Source organism: Microcebus murinus, chromosome 21, assembly GCF_040939455.1.
Source record: "Microcebus murinus isolate Inina chromosome 21, M.murinus_Inina_mat1.0, whole genome shotgun sequence".
Lineage (NCBI taxonomy): Eukaryota > Metazoa > Chordata > Mammalia > Primates > Cheirogaleidae > Microcebus > Microcebus murinus.
In genome coordinates, this window is record NC_134124.1 from 2,106,923 (window position 1) to 2,132,738 (window position 25,816).

Genomic DNA, 25,816 nt, shown 5'->3' on the forward strand with positions numbered 1-25,816 from the left:
TTTGTTGATTGTTTCTGTTGCTGTGCAGAAGCTTTTGAGTTTAATGTGATCCCATTTGTCCAGTTTTGCTTTGGTTGCCTGTGCTTTGAGATTACTCAAGAAGTCCTTGTCCAGACCAATGTCCTAAAGGGCTTCCCCAATGTTTTCTTTTAGTAGTGCCATAGTTTCAGGTCTTAGATTTAAGATTCTTTTTTTGTTTGTTTTTTTTTTTTTTGAAACAGAGTCTCGCTTTGTTGCCCAGGCTGGAGTGAGTGCCGTGGCGTGGCGTTAGCCTAGCTCACAGCAACCTCAAACTCCTGGGCTCAAGCAATCCTACTGCCTCAGCCTCCCGAGTAGCTGGGACTGAGGCATATGCCACCATGCCCGGCTAATTTTTTCTATATATATTAGTTGGCCAATTAATTTCTTTCTATTTATAGTAGAGATGGGATCTTGCTCTTGCTCAAGCTGATTTTGAACTCCTGACCTCGAGCAATCCGCCCACCTCAGCCTCATAGAGTGCTAGGGTAATAAGCGTGAGCCACCGCCCAGCCTTCATTTTTGAGTTGATTTTTGTATATGGCAAGAGATGAGGGTCATGTTTCTGCATATGGATATCTAGTTTTCCCTGCACCATTTATCAAAGAGACATCAAATCTGCCTCCTGCTTTGTTCTCTGAGAGGCAGAGGGGGTATGGGTGGGGTGCTCCCAGGACTGATGGTCTACTGCTGGCCAGATCCTGCCATCCTGCCTGGGGCATCACAGAAACCTTCTAGAGCCTGGAGTGGAGAAGGGGTAGGCCAGGCAGGCCTCCCTCTGATGGCAGGACTCTGGCTCAGGCTGGGGGGCTGTGTGTGGAGGAAGCATGTTCTCCCTGAATAGTTGGTCCCACCAGGCTGTTTGGAAAGAGAAATGGACTTTTCCCTGTGGGGCAGGGGCATCAGACACCCTCTCCAACTGCCCTGGTCACTCTGTTGCCTGAGGACTCCACTGGTCTTAGGTACGGAGTGATGGCTCTTGATCCTGGCACAGTAGGTTTAAGGACTTTCCAGATGGGTTTTCCCGGAAACAACAGTACTTAGAATTTTGCTTCAGGCAGTATAACACAAGGCAGAAGTCCACACACATAGTCAAGCCTGGGTTTGAATCCTGGCTCTGCCTCTTTGTGCATGTGGGTAGGTGAGTGGGAGTGTGCTTGGGAATTTATTCAGCTGCTTCAACTCTCAGTTTCTACATCTGTAAAATGGGAACAAGAATACCTGCCTCAAAGATTTGCGGTATGAATTAAATAATGCTTGCAAACTGGCAAACTGCTTAGCATGTGCATGCACGTGGCGGCTGTTTTTATCATCATTGTTATTATTAGGGACGTCAGTGGGCTCTGCTAGTCTGTGGGTGGAAAGAGCTTTCATGTGTGGCTCAGCCTCATGTAGGCTATGCATTTGCTGTGACTCAGGATTCTAGAATGACTAAGCCAAAGATCTCAAACTTCTGTTTGCTATATTATTATTTGCAGCCATATCCAGGGTAGAAATTAAGTTTCTACTGATGTGTGATGCTATGTTGGTTCTTTCTCTGTTTCTCTTCTATTTAGTTCAGTGTCCTTAAAAGAAAATAATAGTTATATAGCTACAATGTATTGAGGGTTTACTATGCTAAAAGTTTTACATAAATTACCTATTCACATAACAACCTCATGGAGAAACAAAGAGGTCCAGCAATGCCCAAGACTACACTGCTATTATGCAGCAGACCTGGGCTTCACACGTCTGCTTTCAGAGCCTACATCGGCCTCTGTATTGCCCCCTAAACACAGTAGTGGTTGAATTTGGTGACCCCTTTATAGACAGAGCTGTGCATCACAGAGGGGAAGATCTGTCCTACTTTAGAAACTTTCAAGAGAAAACTGGGGCTCCTCCTTTGGTAGCCATTTTCAGGGTCTGGAGGGCAGTGGCTTCTTCTGTGAGTCCCTTTGCAGGGTCCCCTTGAGGCCAGTTGTCCACCCTCAAGAATGGTTAGGAGATCCATTCTCAGAGCGTGCTCAGTCCTTGGATAGAAACCTGGAAACACAGATGGTAAGGTGATGTCGCAGTAGCACACAGATGATGGGCCTTCTGCCACGCTGGTCGTGGTGTGTGGCATTCAGTGCCAGGTGTCCTCCCCACTGGCCCTCTACTGAGTTGCCTGCCCACAGCTGGCTCCTTCCCACAGTCTGCCTCCGTTTGGCCCTGGGGGGCAGAGGATGGAGTCTGTGGGCCAGCTGGGTCACTCGAAGAGCTGGGTGACTGGCCATGCTCCACCTGGGCCTCAATCTCTGGGGTGACTGCTGGCAAGGAAGGCAGATCTGCTTATCTAGGGCCTTGAAGCCTGAGAACAAACATGCCCTGGGAGGTTCCTTCATTCCACAATCATTTATGGAGCACCCGCTTTGTGCCTGTGAGGCCGTGTAAGAGATCAGCACTGGAGATGGTGTTCAGGCTTCCTGGGTCCAGGTCGTTAGTAGCCACCAGGGAGCTCCACTGCTCTCAGTAGGACCCGGGGCTGGCAGAGGGGCCAGGTTGGCTCTGCTGCTGTTTAGCTTAGCAGACTCCATGGCAACTGAGAGATAAATACCTGAGGTCAAGCAAAGCCTGAAGCAACATTAGGTGTCTGGTAGGGTGAGGCATGTTCTGTGATTTGGAGACCTTTTGGTGACCATCTCTTCTGTGAGGCTAGTCAGCATGCTTAATTAGTTTATTAATTAATTAGTTTATACCCCTCCTACTCCAAAAGGATTCAAAATGACTCCATTCAGCAGGTATCTTAGAAGGAAGATGGTGGCATGAGCTTGTTCCGAGTGAGCTGTTGGGGCTTATATAGGCCCCAGGAGGGTTGTTTAGCAGCTGCCAGCTCAGCAGCTCACTCCCAGGGCCAGCTGCCTATGACGGTACAGTCTCTGCTGCCAAAGCCGGTTTGCAGTTTCTGTGATCACCTCCTGGTCTTTTTGCAACAAGTGGCTCCAACACCTTCTTGCCTTGAAACAAATCATGAGACTTAAGAGAAGCAAACCTAACCTCAATTACTAAGTTCAAACATCAGTCACTGGGAGTAACCAGGAGGCCAGTGTCTCTGGTCGTTTCAGTCTCCGGTGTTAAATATTAAGTGCGTTGTTCAGGGCGTGATAAAGGCTCTCTCTCATGATTTATGATTTCCAGTAAATTTAAACGCTTCAAGGAAGTGCCAGGAGCAGGTGAGAGACTCCAGACCTGGCCCTGCCCTGAGCTGGCAGAGTGATTTCAGCAGGTTGGGGGGGGGGAGGGAGTGAGGCTACAGCTCCTGAAGATGAGCCTTGTCCTAAGGCACAGCCAGAGAGCCACACTGGCTGCCCTGCTGGCCGTAGAAGGTAGGGCCAGTTACTCCAGCCAGGCAGCTATGTACACTCTCAGGGTGGGGATGTGGGAAAAGGAAGATACCTATCTTCAGTGTACTGACCACTGTGCCTGCCTCTTGCTGGGGCCTGGTCAGCTAGGGGCTCTGGGCACAGTCCTCTGTCAGTCTGGGCAGTAGGAAGCTCTGGCTGCTCTCACTGAAAGCTGGAGGACACTTTGGCATCTGGGGTTTGCAGACAGAGGAGCTGGGGTTCCTCAGCATCTGGCCACTAGGAAGGATGTCCAGGCCACAGGGAAGCTATAAGCAGGCAGCATATCCCACCTTGGCCTATGAAGGGAACCGAGGTTCCCTTCTGTCTTCTGATGCCATGAGGGAGGCAGCTCTGCAGGCCTGTCTGATTCTCTCTGGAGCTCCTGGTCTGACAGCAAAGATAGAAGACAGACATCAGATTACATCAGCATGCAGTAACAGTGGCATAAGTTCACGCAACAAATATTTAACGACACACTGTGCTACATGCCACACTGTGCTAGATGCTGGGCAGATGGTGGTGAACAGACACGATCCCTGCCCAAATGGAGTTGCAGCCTGGTGGTGGAGACAGAAAACACACAGAGAAATAAAATGTTAGTGCCAGCCGTAAGTGCCATCTAGCAAACTAAAATATGCTGTAACCAAGTGACTGTTTTGGTTGGGTGGTCAGGGAAAAGCCTTTGAGGAGGTGTCGTTTAAGGGGACACTGAAAGAGAAGATGACTGAGGAAAGTGCAGCTGAACAGTCATAAGGTGAACAGCTTGGTGAACGCAGTTTGGGGTATGTGACACTTTTTTTCTTATTTTCTGAATTGTGCCATAAACATTCATTCAGTAAACCTTTACTGGGTGCCCTCTGTGTGCCAGGCACTCTGCTGGATGGTGGTGACATCGAGATGAATATGTTCAGGTTCCTTCTCAAGTAATGTTCAGTGTGTGGGGAGAGTCAGGCCAGAAAAGCCAGACGACGTGGTGAGTTATGTGGGTGAGAGTGAAAGGGCAGCAGGAGCACAGAGGGGGCGCTGGGGGGCTTCCCATCCACTGTGGGCATGGAGGGGAGGAGACACAGCAGCCACCCCGGCAGAGATGACACCTGAGCGGTCTTGAAGGCCAAGGTGAGGTTAGCCAGAAGGAGGAAGGAGAGGCCTGTGGAGAGGCCTGGCAGACAGGGTAGCTGAGGGTAAGAACGATGCTGGAGGATCCTAGATATGGAACATGGCCAGCACCAGTGACAGAAGGCCTTGAACGCTCTGCTCTGGAGCCCGTATCAGACCCTTGAGAACAGCAGGGGCCAAGTCGGCAGCAGGTGAAAGTTTGAGGAAAAGATGCTGAGTCTGTGCGCAGCTGCTCAGTTTCCCGTGGGGGACCAACTCCCAAATTGGAACAGAAGATTCACTTGAGTCAGGTACCCAGATAGGGGAGTGTGCTGGTATTTAAACATCCAGGTGAACTCATTTGGCTCTTGGTTTGGGGGCAGGTGTGCTGAGTTAAAACCTATTACAGAAGTAAACACAACGTTGTGCATTGAGGGCAGGAAGACTGTCTTCACAAAATCCCTTTCTGGCAAGTTTCACTGGGTTATGAAATTGCAAAGACACTGTTATCACATCCCAGAAAATGCATAATTTGATTTTTTTTTTTTTTTTGAGACAGAGTCTCACTTTGTTGCCCAGGCTAGAGTGAGTGCCGTGGCATCAGCCTAGCTCATAGCAACCTCAAACTCCTAGGCTCAAGCGATCCTACTGCCTCAGCCTCCCGAATAGCTGGGACTACAGGCCTGTGCCACCATGCCCGGCTAATGTTTTTATATATATTAGTTGGCCAATTAATTTCTTTCTATTTATAGTAGAGACGGGGTCTAGCTATGGCTCAGGCTGGTTTTGAACTCCTGACCTCTAGCAATCTGGCCACCTCGGCCTCCCAGAGTGCTAGGATTACAGGCGTGAGCCACCGAGCCCGGCCCATAATTTGATTTTTTTTTTTGAGACAGAGTCTCACTTTGTTGCCCAGGCTAGAGTGAGTGCCGTGGTGTCAGCCTACCTCACAACCTCAAACTCCTGGGCTCAAGTGATCCTCCTGCCTCAGCCCCCTGAGTTGCTGGGACTACAGGCGTGCACCACCACACCTGGCCACTTCTTTCTATTTTTAGTAGAGACGAATCTCACTCTTGTTCAGGCTGGTCTTGCACTCTTGAGCTCAAGTGATCCTCCGGCCTCGGCCTCCCAGAGTGCTAGGATTACAGGCATGAGCCACTGGCCCGGGCCCCTGGTTATCTTTTTTACACATTCATTACTCCTTCAAAACACTCCAATATAGATAACAATATTGATTACTTGGAGGTCTCCTCAAGTAATCGTGACCTGTTGAAAACCAGGAAGTAAGCACTAAGCAAAAAAGACAGAGTCCAAAGTCCAAAATAAATTAGTATTTATTGAGGACTTGTGGACTTACTATGTTCTAGGCATTATGCTAAGTTCATCACATTCTGTATTTTGTTTAGTCTCCCATTTGCCCCTGCAGATCCACTTTCCATCCTCTCCACCTGCTGTGCTGGGGGCTGACCTGCATGGGCCCCATCACCCATCTCCCTGTCTCTGGCTTCTGGTTGGATGTGGCCAGTGGGAGCACTGGCAGGGGATGGAAGGACACAGGAAGATGAAGTCAAAGGTTTATTCTTCCAGGTCCCCATCAGGTTGCTGCAGGCCAACTGCACTGTCTGCTGGAGCCCACATCTCCTGCCGGATGCCCAGTCCACAGCTACCTTCCTTGGGTCTCCTTACCTGTTCTCTTCCCTTATGCCTTTAGGCTGGAGGTGGAAACAGTTCCCAGTGCTGCCAGTCCCCAGAATGCTCCACTGTCCCATGTTGGTTTCCCTAAGCCCTTTCCACACCTTTGTGGATAGTCCCAGTCTGAGTATGCCGTCTTCTTCCTATCAGTCCTGATGACACCATAACTTTGTAGGTGGGTAAGCACACTATTGTCCCCATTTTACGACAATCAACCTGAGACTTAGAGACATCCAGTAACTCATCCAAGGGCACACAGCTCGTAGACAGTAGAAACAGGTCTCAAATCCAAGTGTTCGTAATTTCAAAGCACATGCATGTTTAGTCATTATACCATGTTGCTTCCCCCACACCAAAGACTACCTCCCCAGTTCCATTGCAGTATCTGTTTACTCTGGTCCTTTGTTTCCCAATCCACAACCATTTTTAAAAAGCAAAAACTAGGAGTGAGTGCTAAAGGCAGGCTTTCAAACAAATCAAGAGAAGTGACTGGTGGCAATCTGAGATCGAGAAAGGGCACAAAGCTATTGAAAATAGACCCGCAAACCCCGGAACCCCTGGAGCCCACATGCGCCGTGTCCTCCACATGTTCCTCCTCTTCGCCTCCTGAAGGGCAGTTGCACTGTCATCTCAGCCTCGGGAGCTGAAGCAAAGGACTTAACTTGCTGAAAGGTGTCACTTGGGTTGTCTAACGCTGCCCCCATGCCCTCCAATACTGGTCCTTATTTTAGTGGCCAGTTTTCATGTTTAGTTTATGACACCCCAAGATCGGGACAGAGGTTCTTGTTTTTTTTTTTCAGTTCTGAAACTGCTGATTCAGTTTGCATGAGGATATTACTTTTTTAAAGGAACTTTCAAAAACACCTAAAATTTAATTCTGGCTGTAGTTAGAGAATCCCTGGGTGCAGAATTTTCTCCATTTCCCAGCATTTGCAGTATCTGACGTCACTTGGGGACTGGAGGGAGACTCTGGGGGAATGGCCAGGACGTTGCCTTTGGTCGCTTGAGCTGCCCAGTGGGGCGGGAAGGACCTTTTTCACCCTGGAACTCTGTTCCATGCAAGCTGTCTCAGGTTGTCATTAAGACAGCTCCTGTCTAGCCAGCCCTGCAACAGCTCAGTTAGAGGAGACCACAAAAGGCCTCCTTTGCCTGTATTTGACTGTTGGTAAGGTTGCACCTTTTAAAATCTTTTACACATATATTTCTTTTTTTGTTTGTTTGTTTGGGACAGAGTCTCACTCTGTTGCCCGGGCTGGAGTGCCGTGGCATCAGCCTAGCTCACAGCAATCTCCGACTCCTGGCCTCAAGTGATCCTCCTGCCTCAGCCTCCTGAGTAGCTGGGACTACAGGCATGCACCACCATGCCCGGCTAATTTTTTCTGTGTATTTTTAATTAACCAATTAATTTCTTTCTATTTTTAGTAGAGACAGGGTCTCGCTCTTGCTCAGGCTGGTTTTGAATTCCTGACCTTGAGCGATCCTCCTACCTTGGCCTCCCAGAGTGCTAGGATTACAGGCTTGAGCCACTGCACCTGGCCTGTATTTCTTTTGATAGTTTTGTTCACGTGTATGTCAGAAACTGCTTGTTTTTCCAGTATCCATTTGCCCCTTCTTTCTTAGTAACAAACCCAATTTTTAGCTGAGGCCTTTGCCACTCAGCTAAAAAACTATGTTTCCCAGGCAACTTTGCAGCTAGGTATAGCCATGCAACTGAGTTCTAGCCAATGGGATTATAAGTAAGTGTCATGTGAGACTTCAGCATGGTCTCCTTAATAGGAGGGGTATACCCTCTTCTACTCTCTCTCTCTCTCTCCATCCTACTTTGTCAAACGAGGTTATAATGAGTAGAGCTCTAGTAACGAACATGGACCACAGGATGAGAGCTGCACTTTAGGAATAGGGGCAAGGGTGAGCCAGAAGAGGCCTATGTCCCTGAGGCCCTGATGACTCCTGGAGCCATCATACCATCCCTGGCCTGACAATTTCTGGACTTTTTTTTTTTCCCCAGTGTGAGAAAGAAATAAACCTACTTAAGCCACTGTTGTTTTCTATTTTATGTAAATGAACAAAATTCTAACCAATACAAAATATGGTTCACAGCACAAAATACTGTAACCTATACTGTAACATTTTTCTTTTGGAACTTTTTTTTTTTTTTCATTCATCAGTAATGAAAGATACTATATATGAGAGATATTTCCTTTCTGTCAGTCTGTGAATATTCTCCCTTGTTTTGGCTTGCGTTTTGATTTTGTTTATGAGTTTTGTTTTTAAAGTATGGGTGTTTATTTTTAATGTGGTTAAAATTTTCTGGACTTTTGAAATGTTATTTATCGAAAATTCTTCTCCACTCAGATAAGTATTCACCAATATTATTCTAGTTTTTTTATGATTCCACTGTTTACATTTGGCATTTTAATCCCTTGCTGAATGCTGTAAGTTTATCATCTTTTGCAAGTCATGGGTTCTTCACTTCAACTACTCTGCTGAGCTCTAAAACAGGAACCAGCATCACTTCTTATTTATCCCCCATCCCCCCCTGAGCCTCCTGAAGGGGGGCACACGGGGCACACAGAGCCTCCCACTGCCACCTCCCACCCAAACTTCCTCTGCGGGTCCTTGACCCACTACCGAGATAGCGCTCTTGGCGTCTTCTGAAACCTCTGTGTCCAGCTCTGTTCCAGCCCATCCCTAATTCTGTTTACCTAGACCAGACCACTGACAGCCCTCCTAGCCACCCCAGGAGCCTTTTATTATTTCTTCTCTGGAAAGGCAATATGGAGCATTTTTATATTTTTCCAAGTAGATATGGAGCTTTTTAAAATAAAATTTTGTGTTCTAATAAGAGAAATGAACCATGTTCATCATTTTAAGAATTGGAAAATATAGAAAAGCACTAAACAAAATGAAACTAAAACCTGGAATCTCTCTATTACTACTACTTTCTGAAAGTATATAAAGGAAAAAGTGAAAACCCTGCCGCCCTCAAGAGGTAACCTCTGTCAACAGTTGGCATGTCTCCTTCCAGACTTACTTATATAAACAAATGTAAATCTTAAAGATATACATATGTACAGTTTTGATCACAATAATGGGATCATGCTATATACTTTGTTCAGCAACTGGCTTTTTACATATAGCACTCTGTTGTGCACATCTTTCTAAGACAGTGCATGGAGACCTGTTGTGGTCTGTTTTTTTTTTTTTTTTTTTTTGTTCTTTTTGGCAAAGACTGGAGAACAAGGTCTGTTTTATTTATTTATTTTTTGAGACAAAGTCTCACTTTGTTGCCCAGGCTAGAGTGAGTGCGCGTGGCGTCAGCCTAGCTCACAGCAACCTCAAACTCCTGGGCTCAAGCAATCCTGTTGCCTCAGCCTCCTGAGTAGCTGGGACTACAGGCATGCACCACCATGCCTGGCTAATGTTTTCTATATATATCAGTTGGCCAATTAATTTCTTTCTATTTATAGTAGAGATGGGGTCTCACTCTTGCTCAGGTTGGTTTTGAACTCCTGACCTCAAGCAATCCGCCCACCTCAGCCTTCTAGAGTGCTAGGATTACAGGTGTGAGCCACCACACCCAGCCTGTTGTGCTCTGTTTAAAGACCGCATGGTATGTGTTCCACTGATGGATGCACCATTATTTCATCTCTTCCCTTATAGATGACCTTGAAGTTTTCCAGTGTCCTGCTAATACCTATAGGTTACTGTAAATATCTTCATCCTTATACTTGTATGCATTTGTGCTAGTGTTTCTTTAAGATTTCTAAAATTGGGATTGTTGAATTAAAACATACATATATAGTAAGTTACACATACTTCAAATTACCCCTTGTCAAAACCTTGTACCAATCAATGCAGTGTCCTTTTAAATGGTCCTTTCACTGCCCATTCCCTTCGCTGATCATTTCCTCACCCTGCTGCTGGAATTACTCTTACAAAACTCAGTTCGGATCATAGCTTCCCTTGTTTAAAATACTTCAGTGGCTCTTCAGCAAAACCCAAACAGTCATCTGTGCTCCTTCTCAGCCAATTCAGGTCCTCTGGGAAGCAGGCACCAAGACAGATTTAAAAGTGCAGATTTATTGGCAGAGGGCAGGTAATGCCTGTGAAAGGTAAAGGAAGGCCAGGTGCAGTGGCTCATGCCTGTATTCCTAGCACTCTAGGAGGCTGAGGCAGGAGGATCACTTGAGCCAGAAGTTGGAGGTTGCAGCGAGCTATGGTGACACCACTGCTCTCTATCCTGGGTGACAGAGCAACTCTGTCTCAAGAAAAAAAAAAAGAAAGGAAATATAAAGGAGAAAGCAGAAGTAGGCAGAGAAAAGGCAACCTTCTTACTGCAGCCAAGGTCTAACTCCTAGGACATCAGAGAGGGAAGGAGAGGATTAGGTAGAAAGAACCTCAGACCGTGATGCAGCTCTGAGAACATCTCAACCAGCCCTACAGGGAGCTCCAGCCAAAGAGTGCCCAGAAGAGGAGTCCTTCTTTAAGCAGAAGTGGACAGGCCGTAGCATCCCTGCTGTGCTCTGCCATTGGCTGGGAGCTGCCCAGGAGGCAGTGGGGCCTTGACTTGAAGGTGCTGCAGATCCTGAACTACACCCTGTCAGCTCTGCACTCTGTGTGTGCAGAAGAGCTCTGAGTGGTACGTGTCCATGGCTGCTATGAACTGCAGCCTGCCTTTAGCCTTTTCTCCTCTTTCCCTGCCCCAGGTCCCAAGCTCTGGTGACACTGCCCTGACCACATGCCATGCCCTACACAGTCAATCATCCATACCACCCCCAGTCCCATATTTTCTCCCTTGGTTCTTACTGCCTGGAGTTCCCCTCCTTCCCGTCTATATCCAGCAAAATCCTAGTCTGTTTTCAAGGCCGGACTTAAATGTTTCACGTTTTCTGGGTCACCTGGTCTGACCCACCGTGTAGAATTAATTGTTCCTTGGTCTTGTGGTGGTATTATGGATTAGTATCCCAGGCTGGAGTGTTCTTAGCTGATTTTTCTCAGATTCTTGTACCCTCAAACCTCTAAGCCTGGCACATGGTAGGCACACAGTAAATGCTGACTGAGCTGTTGCCCTGCTCCTCTCAGAGCACCCCAAGGTTGCAGAATTCCAACTTTTGGAATGGGGAAAAGCACATAGTCAGTGGTCAATAAATGTGTGTTGAATTGTTTGGGACCTCATGTGTATAATTTCTTCCATGATTTGGAGAGACCCCAAAGGTGGTTTTTAAAGTAATCATTTATTGCCTCTGGCCAACAGATAGAAACTTTTAGGGATCTTCCCTTTTTCAACCACATTTCCGTGAGTTGGGCTTTTGCATTTCTCTTTATGGGCATGAGAGCCATTATGCTGCTGGGGATGAGATCTTCAGGTCAGAGACCCAGTAATCATTTTCTTCTTGGAGGCTTATGGGGTGGAGGGAGTTGAGAGGGTGGAAATGATATTTTTCCTTTTCCTCTTTCCCACACCTACTGCCATATAAAGAACTTCCTTGGGAGGGAACCTGTGGGAAATAGCCTTTTCCGGGGTGGGCATAGCAGGGAGTGACATCAGAGCTTGGTGGGGATGAGGGAAATGTATAGAACAGAGAGGAAGAGCTGCTGGCCCAGACTCTCCACGTGCCTTTAGATCTGCTGGGGTGTCCCTTAGCCACTGTCCCTTAGCTGAAGGAAGCTTCACCTGGGTGGCCATACCTTCCACTCCCCTCTCAACCCCTCCATGCTGTCAGGTTCTCAGAGGAAAGCCTAGGGTTTCCGCATCAAGCTATGAGGGCTGTGCACCTTTGCCTCCTCTAGTAGAGAGCTCAGCACAGGTGAAAGCAGGGAGGTTCTGGGCCAGAGGCCTTGGTTTTTGGTACTTGCTTGGCAGTGGTGAGGAATTCTTGGAGGCTTTGTAGAATGAAGAAGTCTGTAGGCCAGAGGTTTTTATCCCCAGGTCCACAGACTTCTTTTCAGGGCCTATGAATCCCAACCCCAAGTGTTAACAAATTGTGCATTTGGTGGGGATGTAGCTTTCATCAAATTCATTTCTACCAGAAAGGTCTGTGATCCAAACCACTATTTAACCCAAGAACAACCTTCTTAATAAAGAAGAGGATGTTTTCCTACAAGAGCCAAGTTTTAGTTGGATTACCAGCACCGAGTAATGGAGACCCCAAAATGACTCTGGAAAGAATCCCAGGCTGGGTACAGTGGCTCACACCTGTAATCCCCACATTTGGGGAGGCCAAGGCAGGAAGTTTGAGGCCAGGAGTTCGAGACCAGCCTGGGCAAGTCCTCATCTCTACAGAAAAATTTAAAAATTAGCCAGGTGTGGTGGTGTGCACCTGTAGTCCCAGCTGTAATACTTGGGAGGCTGAGGTAGGAGGATCACTTGAGCCCAGGAGTTGGAGGCTGCAATGAGCTATGATAAGGCTGCCCTCCAGCCTGGGCAATAGAGCAAGACTTTGTCTCTAGAAAATAAAAAGAAGGAAAGGAAGAAGCCCAGATCCCATCTTCACACTGATTGTCCCCAGGAACTTTGTATTCCTCCTGTATTTGGGGTTTATGGCAACTGGGACCATAAGGACTTTGTTGCCACAGATGCAGAGATTTGGACTCCCTAGAGTTAGACCCATGGTCTGGCACCCACCCCAAGGAGGACATCCCAGAGACAGAGCAAACCCTGCAGGTGTAGGGGTGTGGGCAGGAAAAGAGAGCTGTGTTTACCCTGCCGAACATGATATATTGGTAAAAATAGAATACTCCTAGGCTTGTATATGAGTTGTAGCATTTATTATTAAGTCATTCTAAAAACCCCTATTTCAAACCAGAGTTCTGGGACAGGTTCTGGTCTCCATTCTGGAGACAGTTCTGATGTTCCCAGAATCCGTTGGGAGAGTGTGGTGCACAGCAGGGACAACAAAGGAAAAGAAAACCGGAAAAGGAGAAAAGTGAATAGAAAGAAATTTCTCAGATTAGAGTAAAACACTGAACTCAGTTATGCAAGCACACAGCTATAACGTGACTAGCTCTCTGATTTTGACAACCCCTTCCGTTTTATTTTTTAAGTACTGGCCACAGTTATAAATAGGGAACCCTATCTGATGAGATTTCCCAAGAGGGGTGGAGTTACATAAACAGTTTGGATGGTTATGTCTTTTTAAACAGTTTCCGAAAATCCTGAAAAAAATCCCACTATTGAATAGTCTGGTGCCTTGAGGCAGTGCTGGGAGTCCCTGGGAGGCCGAGCAGAGTGGCTTCCTCCTGCTGGGTGGGGGCAGGGCCTGGCTTCGTGGGAGAGCAGGGGAGGAAGAGCTGGGTGGGGGTGGCAGGCAATGGAAGGGAGGAGGAGGCCCCAGATTGTCCTTGTACAGGCAGCTGGGTCTTGTCACCAGGAGAGAGCAGGGACCCAGGATGGAGCAGCAGACATAGGTCTTCTGGGGACTTGGCTTTTTCCGGAGAGAACATGTGTTCTAGGCACGCTCTTCCCGTTTCACAATCTGATATGATGCTGGAAACAGGGTTCCTCAGTCCCTAAGTCATGCTAGGATTGTTCCCCTCTTCCTTACAGTCTCAGCAGCCTCGGTGGCCTTGAGGGTTTCTCACACCCGAGGAGCTGAGGCTCATCTGACAAATGCCTACGTCTCTTTTGACACATCCTTGTCTTCACTCCAGGAGCCTCTGGAAAGCCATCTAGACCAGAAAAAGTGGTCTTCTATACCAGTGGGAATGGCTCAATATCATTCTCCCTGACTCAGGTTTCAGTTATGTCATTAGAAATAGATTGTTAGTTAAGTATTCTCTCTTCCCAGATATCTTTTTGGAAATGCATTTAGCTAAAGATATTATTCATTAGTATAATTTATACTTATTATAAACTCATTAGTATAAATTAACTTTATCAAACTGATACATGCACTTCTATTTAAAGAGAACTTGGTCTAGTGATTCTTAGACTTTTTGAGGTCACCCACCCCTTCCAGAATCAAATGGGATAGATAGGCCCTTTCCCCAGGAATATCCACAGACAGCCAAACATTTGCACTCTGGGAATTCTAGGGACCTCTTTGACCCTACTCTGAGGTTCTGGGTTCTTATGGGAGGGTTGTAAGTAGGAAATGGTGGTGATGAAGGGCAAGAGCAGGCACAGACAGGGACTCTGGGTGCTGCTAGAGATCACTCGGTTGTTCACCCAAGACCAGTGAAAATATCAGAAAGGAGTGTCTGCTGCCCAGCTGTGGTTGTTGCCTATCTCAGAGAAAAGGTCCGTCTCTCTCAGCACTGACACACAGCCATGGTTGTATCTCTGAGCTCCAAAGAGTGTGCCACTGGATGGGAGGAAACCTGCCCTGGGGACACTGGAGCTGGCTTCCCCTGGGGAAGGCAGATGGCAGCTTGTGTCCATCTGTTAGGTTGGGGTCCTCTTGGCAAGGTGACAGAGACCACTGGCCTATGACCACCCCCTCCCAGCAGAAGAAGTGGGGGCTTGGACACCCCAGACTACAAACTCATAACCTCGAGTCTGAGATCTCTTTTATTTTCTTTAGGGAAGTCAATTTTATGACGTAGCTTTTGATTGCTAGGGTATTGCTCTGTTCAAACTGGGGGAAACATGGGGGAAGTTTTTGGATCTAGACTTCATCCAAAAGCATCACTGGGGATTTTGGAAGTGATGCCCCATAGTGAAACAGGCACAGTGATTGTTTGGAGTCCAGCTTGTTATGCGAAGCTCCTCCTATCTGTGTTGTGACTCAAGGAAGGGAGAATTTCCCCTTTGGGCGCCAGCTGGACAAGTGTCAGCACCGCTGTCTCTGCAGGCTCTGGCGCAGAGGAGCAGGGCCTACATGAAGGGGAGTCTGCAGGGTTTGACGGCTGGACTTAGCCTAACACACACAAAAAGGGGCGATCCTTCTCTTGAGCCAGTCAGCCATGGTCCCCCTCCTCCCCACAGAGCCATTCCCAGCACCTGGCCCAGCATCCGATCCCAGCTGGGCATGGGCACACACTTGTGGCACTGACTGGAGTTTCAGCTCCCTTCCATGGCACATCCCAGGACAGGGCCCAGGCTTCGCACGGCATCTCAGGTGGACACAGTCTCGTGCTCATGCACCCGCCTTCTTCAGCACCCGCCTTCAAACTTTCTCCTTCACTTCTTTGTGTTCTGTAATATTAGTAATTTTTATTATTATTTTTATATTCACTGGATTTCTTGACATTAAGATAAAGATTAAACAGGATACAAAAAGCACTAGCTATAGGTGAAAAGACCAATAAATTGAACGTTCTTGAACTTTTGTTCATTAGAAATGCCATTAAAAGAGTGAAAAGACAAGCTAGAAACTGAAAGAAGATGTTCTCAGTAACTTGCCTTATAGTGGACTAGGACTTATATCCAAAATGTACAGAGAATTCCTGCAAGTCAATAAGAAAAAGACAAATTAGGTGAAAGCCTTGAACAGGAACATTGTAAACATGGATAGGAACTAGCCAATTAGCAAGTTAAAACTTATAAGATAACACTATACACTCATGTAAAAGACTAAAATTTTAAAGATTGATAACACGAAATGTTGGCAAACTCTCATACATTGCTGGTAGGAGTGTACATTGGTACAATCATTTTGGAAAACCTTTTGGCAGTATCTACTAAAGCTAGGATTATATCTGTTCCATAAACCATCAGTTCCACTTCCAGGTGTATACTCAAGAGGAATGAGTGCAAATATCCACCAAAAGGCATGAAAAAGGATGTCCATGGTATCTTTATTCATAGGACCCACAAATTGGAAACAACCCAAATGTTCCATCAACAACAGAATGATTAACTAATTGTCATATCCATACAGTGGAGTACAGCACAGCAGTTTTATAAAAAGAACAAAACTATGGCTGCACATGACATCACAGATGGATCACACTGACAGTGTTGAGCTGAAGAAGCCAGACGCTTATATGATTCTGTATGTATGAAGTTCAAAAATGGATAAAATTAATCTGTGGTGATTGATGTCAGAACAGAGGTTACTTTTGCATAGGTTACTGACAAGGAAGGCACGAGGGGGCCTCCTGTGGTTTTAGAAATATTCTGTATCACTGCTGCTCCTTGCCTTCCTCCTTCACTGGCTCCTGGATGATAAGAACACATTTTATGGCCAGGAGGTGGCTCACACCTGTAATCCTAGCACTCTGGGAGGCCAAGGTGGGAGGATCTCTTGAGGTGAGGTGTTAGAGACCAGCCTGAGTAAGAGTGAGACCCCGTCTCTACTAAAAATAGAAAAGTTATCTGGGTGTGGTGGCGCATACCTGTAGTCCCCAGCTGCTTGGGAAGTTGAGGCAGGAGGATCACTTGAGCCCAGGAGTTTAAGGTTGCTGTTTGTTAGGCTGTTGCCACTGCATTCTAGTCCAAGTGACAAAGTGAGACTCTGTCTCAAAAAAAAAACCAAAACAGAACACGCCTTTGTCTCTGAGCCCCAGTGCCTAGCACAGCTCTTGCCATGTAGCGAGTGAGTGAAGTAGGACACAGCCTTAACTCCTGAGATGTTATTAGAGTGACATCCCTGTGTGTTAGAGGGGAATCAGTCTGGGGAGGCAATTAAGAAATGCTCAAAGTTCACTGTAAAACAAAGCAGAAAATAAGTGTCACAAAGAGAAGCAGCAGTGAGGCACTTTCACCAGAAAGGGGAGGGGGGTGGCAAAGGGGCTGAGGTATTCACAGGTGCGCAGGGGATGAGGACAGCTTCCTGAAAGATGATATTGAGCTGAAGTTTGAAAAGTGGTTGAGGCCGGGCGCGGTGGCTCACGCCTGTAATCCTAGCTCTCTGGGAGGCCGAGGTGGGCGGATTGCTCAAGGTCAGGAGTTCAAAACCAGCCTGAGCAAGAGCGAGACCCCATCTCTACTATAAACAGAAAGAAATTAATTGGCCAACTGATATGTATATAAAAAATTAGCCGGGCATGGTGGCGCATGCCTGTAGTCCCAGCTACTCGGGAGGCTGAGGCAGAAGGATCGCTCGAGCCCAGGAGTGTGAGGTTGCTGTGAGCGAGGCTGACGCCACGGCACTCACTCTAGCCTGGACAACAAAGCGAGATTCTGTCTCAAAAAAAAAAAAAAAAAGTGGTTGAGATTACAACAGGCAAAAAAGGGCTGAGAAGAGCAGCCCAGGATTGAGGAATGGCATAGCCCCATGGCTCTCAAACATCAGGGTATATCAGAATCACCTGGAGGGCTTGTTGCAACACAGTTTGTTGCTGAGGTCTGGGGTGGCCCCTGAGAATGTGCATTTCTAACAAGTCCCAGGTGATGCTGATGAGGCCAGTCTGGGGACCACTCTTTGAGAACTGCTGGCTTAAGCCACAGCCAGCCGGTCTGGGCAACTGCATCTCACTCAGGCACTGTGTTGAGTGAGTGAAGCACAAGATGGGAGGGGTGTGGACAGGTGGAGGGGGCTGGAGACTGTCAGCCTTTGGCTGTCTTAGGTGTTCAGACCTAATTCTATAGACTTAATTTAAGGCCACAGTGGATGGACATGGTGTAATGACCTGGTCTCCAGGGATGTCCCACTCTAGGGTCTGGGGACACCCCTAGCCTGAAGCTGTACAGACAGACGGGTGATAAATTCATACTGGGTTTGTCCCTACAGAGATGAGCCCTGCGCCACCCCCACACAGCACACGTGCTGTGGGCACAGTTGACACAAGGAAGTATCGAAGCAATGCATGATTTTAAATACACCACATCAGGATTAAGTGTAGTCATGTGATCCATGCATGCAATGGGGATGGCAGGTGGAAAAGGAATCAGCCAATCTGTCCATTCAGGCAAAAGCAACAGTTTTGGCCTCAAGAAAGAGATAGTCTGTATTTTTCTTTGTTGTGGCCTAGGGCCCCCCCCCCCAGATTCCCAGGGGCAAGGATGTCACACCACATATCCAGCCCATTTCTGACACTAGGGAAGTACCTAGATCCAGGTAATTTCCTTCCAAATGGTTTCTCTTTGGCTAAGAAATAGAGTCGGTTGCCTGGGCAGGGCCTGGGGGGCAGCACATTCTGTGGCTGCCCAAGGGAAAGGGCTGCCACCCTCGACAGGGTCATCCTGGTCAGGACATACCGGACAAGCAGGACTGGCCCTTTCCCCAATGACCCAGTCATGCAGAGCAGATGCCATCTGTCCCCTGCGTTCTGGCTTCCAGTTATACCTCCAATAAGCTGGTACTGAGTACCAGCTCTTTGCAAAGTAATGTACTGATTGTGGTAGAGACACAAAGATGAATCAGCCATGGACCTGCCCTCCAGAAATGTATAATTTAATAGGAAGAGGGGAGAGAGAAGCCATCCTTGGTCATTAGAACCCTTCTCCCTGGTCCCTCATCCCCTACCTCTGCATCCCTCTCCAACAGTGCCTCATGCTGGGGGCTGGGGGCTCTCACTCATTCAGCCTTCACCACACCAGGTATCACAGGGGTCCTGGGCTCCCCAAGGTGAATAATGAAGATGCTATGGTCTGGTGGGAGCCCTTCATGCCCCATAGCTGGAGATAGGCCAGCTCCTGATTGTTGTGGCTGTGGGCCCACAACAATCACTTCTGAGCTGAGGACCCCTGAGTCTCCCTGATGAGTGGCTGCACACTGGTCAGGGAACCGGGACCCCCTTTGCTTCATTCAGCCTATCCCTGGCCCACCAAACCAGAGGCCACTGGGAGTCACAGCTGCTACATGCATGATGGTCCACAAGGAGATTGCAAAATTCTTGTCCGTAAACTGTCCTGAAGCCTCATGGGGAGTTGGACAAGAACATACACAGTGTGTTGCCCACTGTAGCAGAGACATATGGGTGTGGCAGCAAGCAGAGTGGAAGAAAACCAGTTCTGTCCAATAAGGGGACACTGCATAGCTCCTATCAGGGCACAGAACATGGTGGAAGCAACTCTCTAGGATTCTGGACTCTGGTGTTTGTTGAATACCAGCCACTGTGTTGAGTATTTTCCCAGTGTTTTATTTAGTCCCTACAACAAGCCAGTGAGATAGGCGTTATCATTCCTCTTTTACAGATGGCCAAACTAAGGCTCAGAAAGGATCATGCATTGAACTGACATAGTATTTATTGAGCACCTATTGTGTGCTTAGCAGTGTGGACCCAAATCCCTTCCTCATGGAGCCAGCATTCCATAGGTCAGGCGTCCTCAAACTGCGGCCCGCGTAGCGCATTTCTCTGACCCTCTGGGTGTTTTTGCCACCGCTGCCTGTCCTGCTTAGCAGCCAACTCATCCCAGGCCAACAGTGCACACTCTCCAATGGTCTGAGGGACAGTGAACTGGCCCCCTGTTTAAAAAGTTTGAGGACCCCTGCCATAGGTGAAGTCACTTGCCCAGATGAGGCTGGAATGTGTTAGAGCCAGGATTCAGACCTAGGTCTGGTGGCCTGCAGGGCTTGTGCTTTTTCCCACCTCACCTCAGAACTCACTAGCCCTCAGGACACCCTTAGGGGAGCATAAACTGTCCCTGATAATCCCCGTGGGGAATCTGAGGTCAGGAGGAAGGCTGTGTCAGGGATGGGAGAGGAGCTACTGATCCTGTAGAGCCTGACCACCCAGTGTCCCTCCCCCCGGGGGGGGGGGGGGCTTCCCCAGGGATATTTCAAGGGAGGATGGGCTAGTCTGTGTTCCAGGGTCAGAGAGTGACACCCTCTTCCTGCTGAGGTGGGGAATCCCCTTGGATTTCACGGGGTTTATGGGTGGGGCCTATTGTTTTCTATGGTTCAGATCTTCAAGGAAGGAAAACTCAATGATTAAATCAGCCTCTGGCATCTGCATGGCTCCATGGGTTTAGGGCTCAGCTCCTGGCCTCCCATCCCTCTGGGCGGTGATATTTTCTTTTAACCCAAGGAAGTGATCAGAGATTTGCAAATCTCCAATGCCCCCCCACTCACAAGGAAAAAAATACATGATTCTATATTAGAGCATTTACTCACCGTAGCAATCAATGTAAATTGCTAATGCTTAGGGATTAAATAAAGTATGGTGAAAAAATACATAAAATAATGAAATACTATGCAGCCATTAGAAATCACTATGGAGAAAAATATGGCATGAGAAGAGTGCTTTATAACAGATTTGGTCAGAGTTCAAGTCATAAAACAATGTACATGATCTCATTTAAAAATATATATATGCACGTAGAGAAATGTCTGGAAGGATACATAACAAATGTTAATCATAGTTATCTCTGGGTAGTAGAAGTGTAAGTTTTCTTCTGTTTTCAATATTTTCCAACTTTCCTTCAGTGAAAATGCATGTCTTTTGTCATCATGGAGAAAAAATTCCCACAATGTATACTGGAAAGAGCAGAGAGAGGGAATGTTTTCTTCGGTGCCTGTGCTTAGGTGGCCCCAGGCCCCAGCCGAGTTCCAGGAATGCAGATACTGTAGAAGCAATAGGGGAAGCAGCGGCAGAGTGAGGCCAGTATGAGGAGAATCAGCCAGGCTTTGCTGGCAAGGCCTCATCTTAAATGTCCTCTGGTCTCCATGTCACACGCCTGGTTGCAGGGGGCCCCTCCCATCCTTATTCTCTACCTTTAATGCCATCATATTGTCTTCATGGCACTTGACTGGACTTGCTGTCTGCTTATCTGTCTTCTGGGTGATGACTTGTCTCCTGTACCAGAAGGAAGCTCCCTGGGAACAGGGACCCGTCTGTCTGGCTCAATCTGACTTCCTAGCAGGAGAAAGGGCCCCAGCTGGATCTTGGCTGGCAATCGGCTGAGGATTGCTCAGTAGCCTCAAGTTACGGGTGTTTATTCAAAGTCTGCACATGGCAGTGAGAAAATGGAAATAACTTCATGGGAATCTAGAAGCAGCCAGAGAGCTGGTTTTTAGGACCAGAAATGGGTGAAGCTCAGCAACCTAGAGGACCTGGACCAGCCTTAGTAAAAATCATTGCCACTTACAGGTGTTGTGGAAATGCCAGCTTTGTGCTTTACATTTTATAAACAAGGAAAGTGAAGGTAGAACCAATTTATCTTAGTGTCTCTTGCCCCTTTTCTTCCCACCCTCCTGCTGCTGCTTCCCAGCTCGGCCTCCCAGCCCACAGCTCCAGCTCCTCCCTGTGGACCTGCTCCAGTCAGGTCCCCATTCCAGCCATTCTGCTGAATCTGCCCTGACGAGGATCCCCTGTGACTACAAGATGCCAAACACAATTGTTAATTCTCTGTCCTCATGTCACTTGACCTATCACATCTTCCCTGAAACTCTTTCTCCTGGTTTCCCTCCTATTTTACTTGCTAGTCCTTTGTGTATTTTGCTGAGCTATCAATGGAGCTTGGTCCTTGGACAGCTTTTCTACTGACATCCACCCTCCTGGTGAACCTCTGTGATGGCTTTGAAGAGCTGCACGCTGAGCACCCACAGAGCTTCATTTCTAGCTGGACCTCCCCAGTGGACTCCAGACTCATATGTCTGCCTGCCTACAGGCCTCCCTACGTGAGTGTCTAAAAGGCATCTCACACCTAACATGTCCAAAACTGAGTTCCTTATCTTCCACCCTAAACATGCTCCATGTGCAGGCTTCTACAACTCCAAAAATGGCAATTCCATCTTCTCAGTTGCTCAGGCCAAAAATTTGGGCATTCTCCTTGACTTCTGTTTTTTTTTGTCTCTCTCTTCTAGTCCTTCAACAAATCCTATTGGCTTTACTTTCTAGAATCTGACCACATCCCAGATGCTGCTGCTATGCTCCAAGATACCATTGTCTCTTGCCAAGATTTCTGCAGTAACCTCCTAACTGGTTCTGCCCTTCCTCCCCAGTTTATTCTCAGTACAGCATCCAGAGTGATCCTATTAAAATGTGGGTCACATCATGTCACTTCTCTGTATGAAACCCTCCAGTGGCTCCATCTCAGAGTCAAAGCCCAAGTTCCTACAGGGGCCCTCCCTGAATGCCCTGCATACTCCGGAGCCTCTCACTGCTTCTCTGAGTCTTGTCTTCCTTCTTGCTGGTTCACTCTGCTCTGCCCCATGCCCTCCTCGCTGATCTTGGCACACCAGGCTGGCTCTCACCTCCAGGCCTTCATACTTGCCGTTCCCTCCACCTGGAGAGCTTCTTCCTCATTAATTGTCAGGGTTCATATCTTCAGTCCTCACTTCTTTCAGGTCTTTGTTTATGATTTTTCCTTCTCAGGTCTCTAGCCTTCCCTGGACACATTTTTTCAATTTCGACACTCCTTTTCACCTCCTGCCCCAACATGCCCTACCCGCCTCTCCTGCTTTATTTTTTCTCCACAGCACTTACCACCTCTGACTAGTGTATTTTTAATTTATTTATTTTGTTAGTGGTTGGTCTCCCCCAGCAGATTGTAAGCTCCATGAAGACAGAGGCTTCTGTCTGTTTTTTCCACTGTTGTATCCCCACTGTCAAGCCCTGCGACAATGCCTGGCACTTAGTAGATGCTCAGTAAACATATCAGTGTAAATGAGTGAAGGGACCACTCACTGTTCATACAAGGCTTTGAGATGAGGTGGGAAGAGCACTGGGGTTTCTGCTCTCAGAGGAGCATTGTTAAGGCCTGTGAGGCTGAGTGAGAGAGAAATCCTCCCAGTGGAGAATGGCGCCAGTGGGAGCCAGGGTGCCTGTGTCTGCCCTGGGCCAGCAGGCAGCCAGCTCACACCTCGGCAGCTTCTGAAGAACTCACCACCTCACCACCGACACCTCTCCTCACTCAGCTTCCATCAAAGACCCATCCTCAGTGCTCCATCTCAGTCCTTTGCTTTCCTTTTTTTTTTTTCTGCAGGTGCCAGAGTTTACAGCCTATTGGTAGAAGACAACAACAAGGTAAGAGAACAATAAGACTATGTTTAGTTTGGGACTTCCCAACTTAAAAGGCTTGGAAAGCGTTCAAGGAAGACCAGGGTACTGAAAGTGTTGGCAGCTGGATGAAGTGAAGGCCCAAGGGGTTTGTGCTGACTTCCTGGATACAGTAAGAACCCTGGGGATAGCAGGGACAGCTCAGTGTCATCAGAGATGGCTGTGAGGTCTCTAGACCCAGGAGAACAGTGCTTCCCTTGGGAAAATGTGGTACCTTCAGGGCCCTCAGCATGGTCCTCATGCTCTGCCTGCCTTCCCTGCCTCCAGGTGCCCTTCCCACTTCCTCAGAGGTCCTGCCGTGCTGAAATCGTGCTAGGTGGCAAAGTGTCTAGGGCTTTTGTTTTTAGCAAGACTGGCTTAGTTCTGGATCCAGAGGAATATACTAGGATCCTTCAAGCATAGGGTTTCTCTGATTCTGTGTTAAATCTCAGTCCAAATTTTAAAAAGTAGAAAAACTTCGCAAATAATGGATGTGGGGGAAGGTGCACCAACGTGTACTGCTGATGTGACTGGGAAAGGGGCAGCTTTTAAAAATACGTCCAGCCTTTGACCAAGCAGTTCCACTTCCCAGAACTTATTTTAGGAAAATAATCACCTTTGTGCAAAGGTGTATGTTCGACGATATGTATAACTGCATCGCTTATAATAGAAAAAAAGTGAAAAATCTGAAAGCCCAACAAAAAGGAATTGGCCATTCAAAACTGGCATATCCACACAAGGGACTGTCCTTTGGCAGAGTGATGTAGATGTGTATTTATTAACAAGAGAGATATTTGGATATATTATTTTTTTAAAAAAAAAGAAAAATCTTACAAAACATGCAAAGAAAGTAGCTTTGGACTCAGCCTGAGGAGTTGAAATCCAGAGCAGTCTCTTCACCAACCTGGGAACTCGGGCAGGTAACGTAACCTGAGACTCTCTTTCCTGCTTGTAAAGCAGGCGTAATGAAGCTGGGAGAGCTTGGTGACAGGAACACGTCTAAAGCCTGCAGTGTCACTGCCACGAATGACAGCTCAGCACATGGGTGCTGGGACAAGACGTGGACTTGACAGTATTGTTAACCCCTGTATGAGCCTGGGAACATTCTGGAAATTCATAGACCAGGGGTGGGGTGTTTTGACTGGTAGAATCATGAGTGGTTCTCAATATTTTCTCATTTTTCTACAAGGAATATATACTACTTATATAATGATGGTATTGTAAGTAACCACTTAAAATGTTTTTTTAGAAAAACACATTCAGCAGGCAAGTCCACTGAGTAGCTCCTGCAGAACCGAGGTAGTGGCAAGGAGGAGAGGACATAGGAAGGGCAGTGGGTGAAGGAGAGAAAGGGAGGTCAGACCAAAGACTGGAACCCAAAGCAAGCGTGTGTGTCTCCCCGTCCCCCATCACTGGCACTTCCTGGATGTGCTCCAGGTAGGAGCTTTGATAACTTAAAGCTCATATGTCCCAGCTTCAGAGGAGCGTGGATGTGTGCAGCCTCCTTCCTCTGCTGAGACAAGCTGCCTCTAGCACATCCAGGTAGGAGCCCTGTGGCTCTACCCCTGGGCCTGCTTCATTCACCTTTTGTAAACCCAGCATTTTTGTCCATATCCGAAGTAGGAAAGGCAGGGAATCCTAGTGAATTCTCAGAAGTCATCCTAAAAGGATTAGCACCTCTTTTCTTTGGCAGCCCAGTAGGGCCCACACCCAAGAGCAGGGTCTCCCAAGCAGATACAGCCTGCTGGGCAAGGGAGACAATGACCAGCTGCCAGGCTCCCCTCCCACCTCCACCCACCAACTGCCTCACTGGCCAGTGATATCAGGAGAAGCTTCCACACAATGAGGGTTATGCCCACCCATGCCAGTTCACTGAGCATTCTTTTCTTTTCTTTTCTTTTCTTTTCTTTTCTTTTTTTTGAGACAGTATCTTGCTGTGTTGCCAGGCTTGATCAAACTCTTGGGATCAAGCAATCTGCCTGCCTTGGCTAAGTATCTGGAATGTGCCACCACACCCAGTTCTTGGAGAATGTTTTGGGCATGGCTCATCTGCATAAGAGAACTTTCCAAATAATTAAATTTAATCTCATCACATTGCAATTTTTTGTACTTATTTTAAATTAATTTTTATTTTATTAAATTTATCAAAATAATACACACATTCAAAATAGCTTGAAGAGAGGACTGTAAAAAATGTCACCACAAAGAAATGGCAAGTGTTTAAGGTGACGGACATGCTAATTACCCTGATTTGATCATTACACAATGTGTACGTTTATCAAGACATCACACCGCACCACTAAATATGTATAATTATTAATGTGTCAATCAAAAACAATATAAAACTTAAAAAAATAAAGCACACGTATGGTTTAAATATCAATTATTACAGATGTTGAGCATTTTTTTATGTTTGCTGGCCGTTCCGTTTGCCTTTGAAAAGTTTCTGTTCATGTTCTTTGCCCATTTATTAATGGGGTTGTTAGATTTTTTCTTGTTGAGTTTTTTGATTTCCAGATAGACTCTTGTTATCAGCCTTTTATTGGATGTGTAGAAAGCAAATATTTTCTCCCATTTTGTACTCAATTACAAGAAACAATGGTGATTTTGCACCTCTTACGTTTTCCTAGATAGAGCTTGAGCCCATCCTCTGAAGTGAGGTATCACAAGAATGGAAGAACAGGCACCATATGTACTTGCCATCACATTGGCACTAACTGATCAAGGTGCTAAGGTGCTCACGCTAAGGTGCTCACACAGTAGTAATATTCTTTAGGGGTTGGGAGTGGGTAAACTCATAACTAATGGACACGGTGAGCGTTGTAGGGGGGAAGGGCACT

The 25,816-nt window shown here is 47.1% G+C and overlaps 1 protein-coding gene across 6 annotated transcripts in view; it reads left to right on the forward strand.

The window, feature by feature from the left end:
• Positions 1-25,816, forward strand: part of RAD50 (RAD50 double strand break repair protein) — a 204,868-nt gene that overhangs the window by 15,221 nt on the left and 163,831 nt on the right. For all 6 annotated transcript variants that reach the window (XM_012762116.3, XM_012762118.3, XM_075996017.1 and 3 more), the window contains one exon: positions 22,924-22,964. In XM_012762116.3, the coding sequence (XP_012617570.2) occupies positions 22,924-22,964 (41 nt within the window). The remainder of the gene's footprint in view (positions 1-22,923; positions 22,965-25,816) is intronic.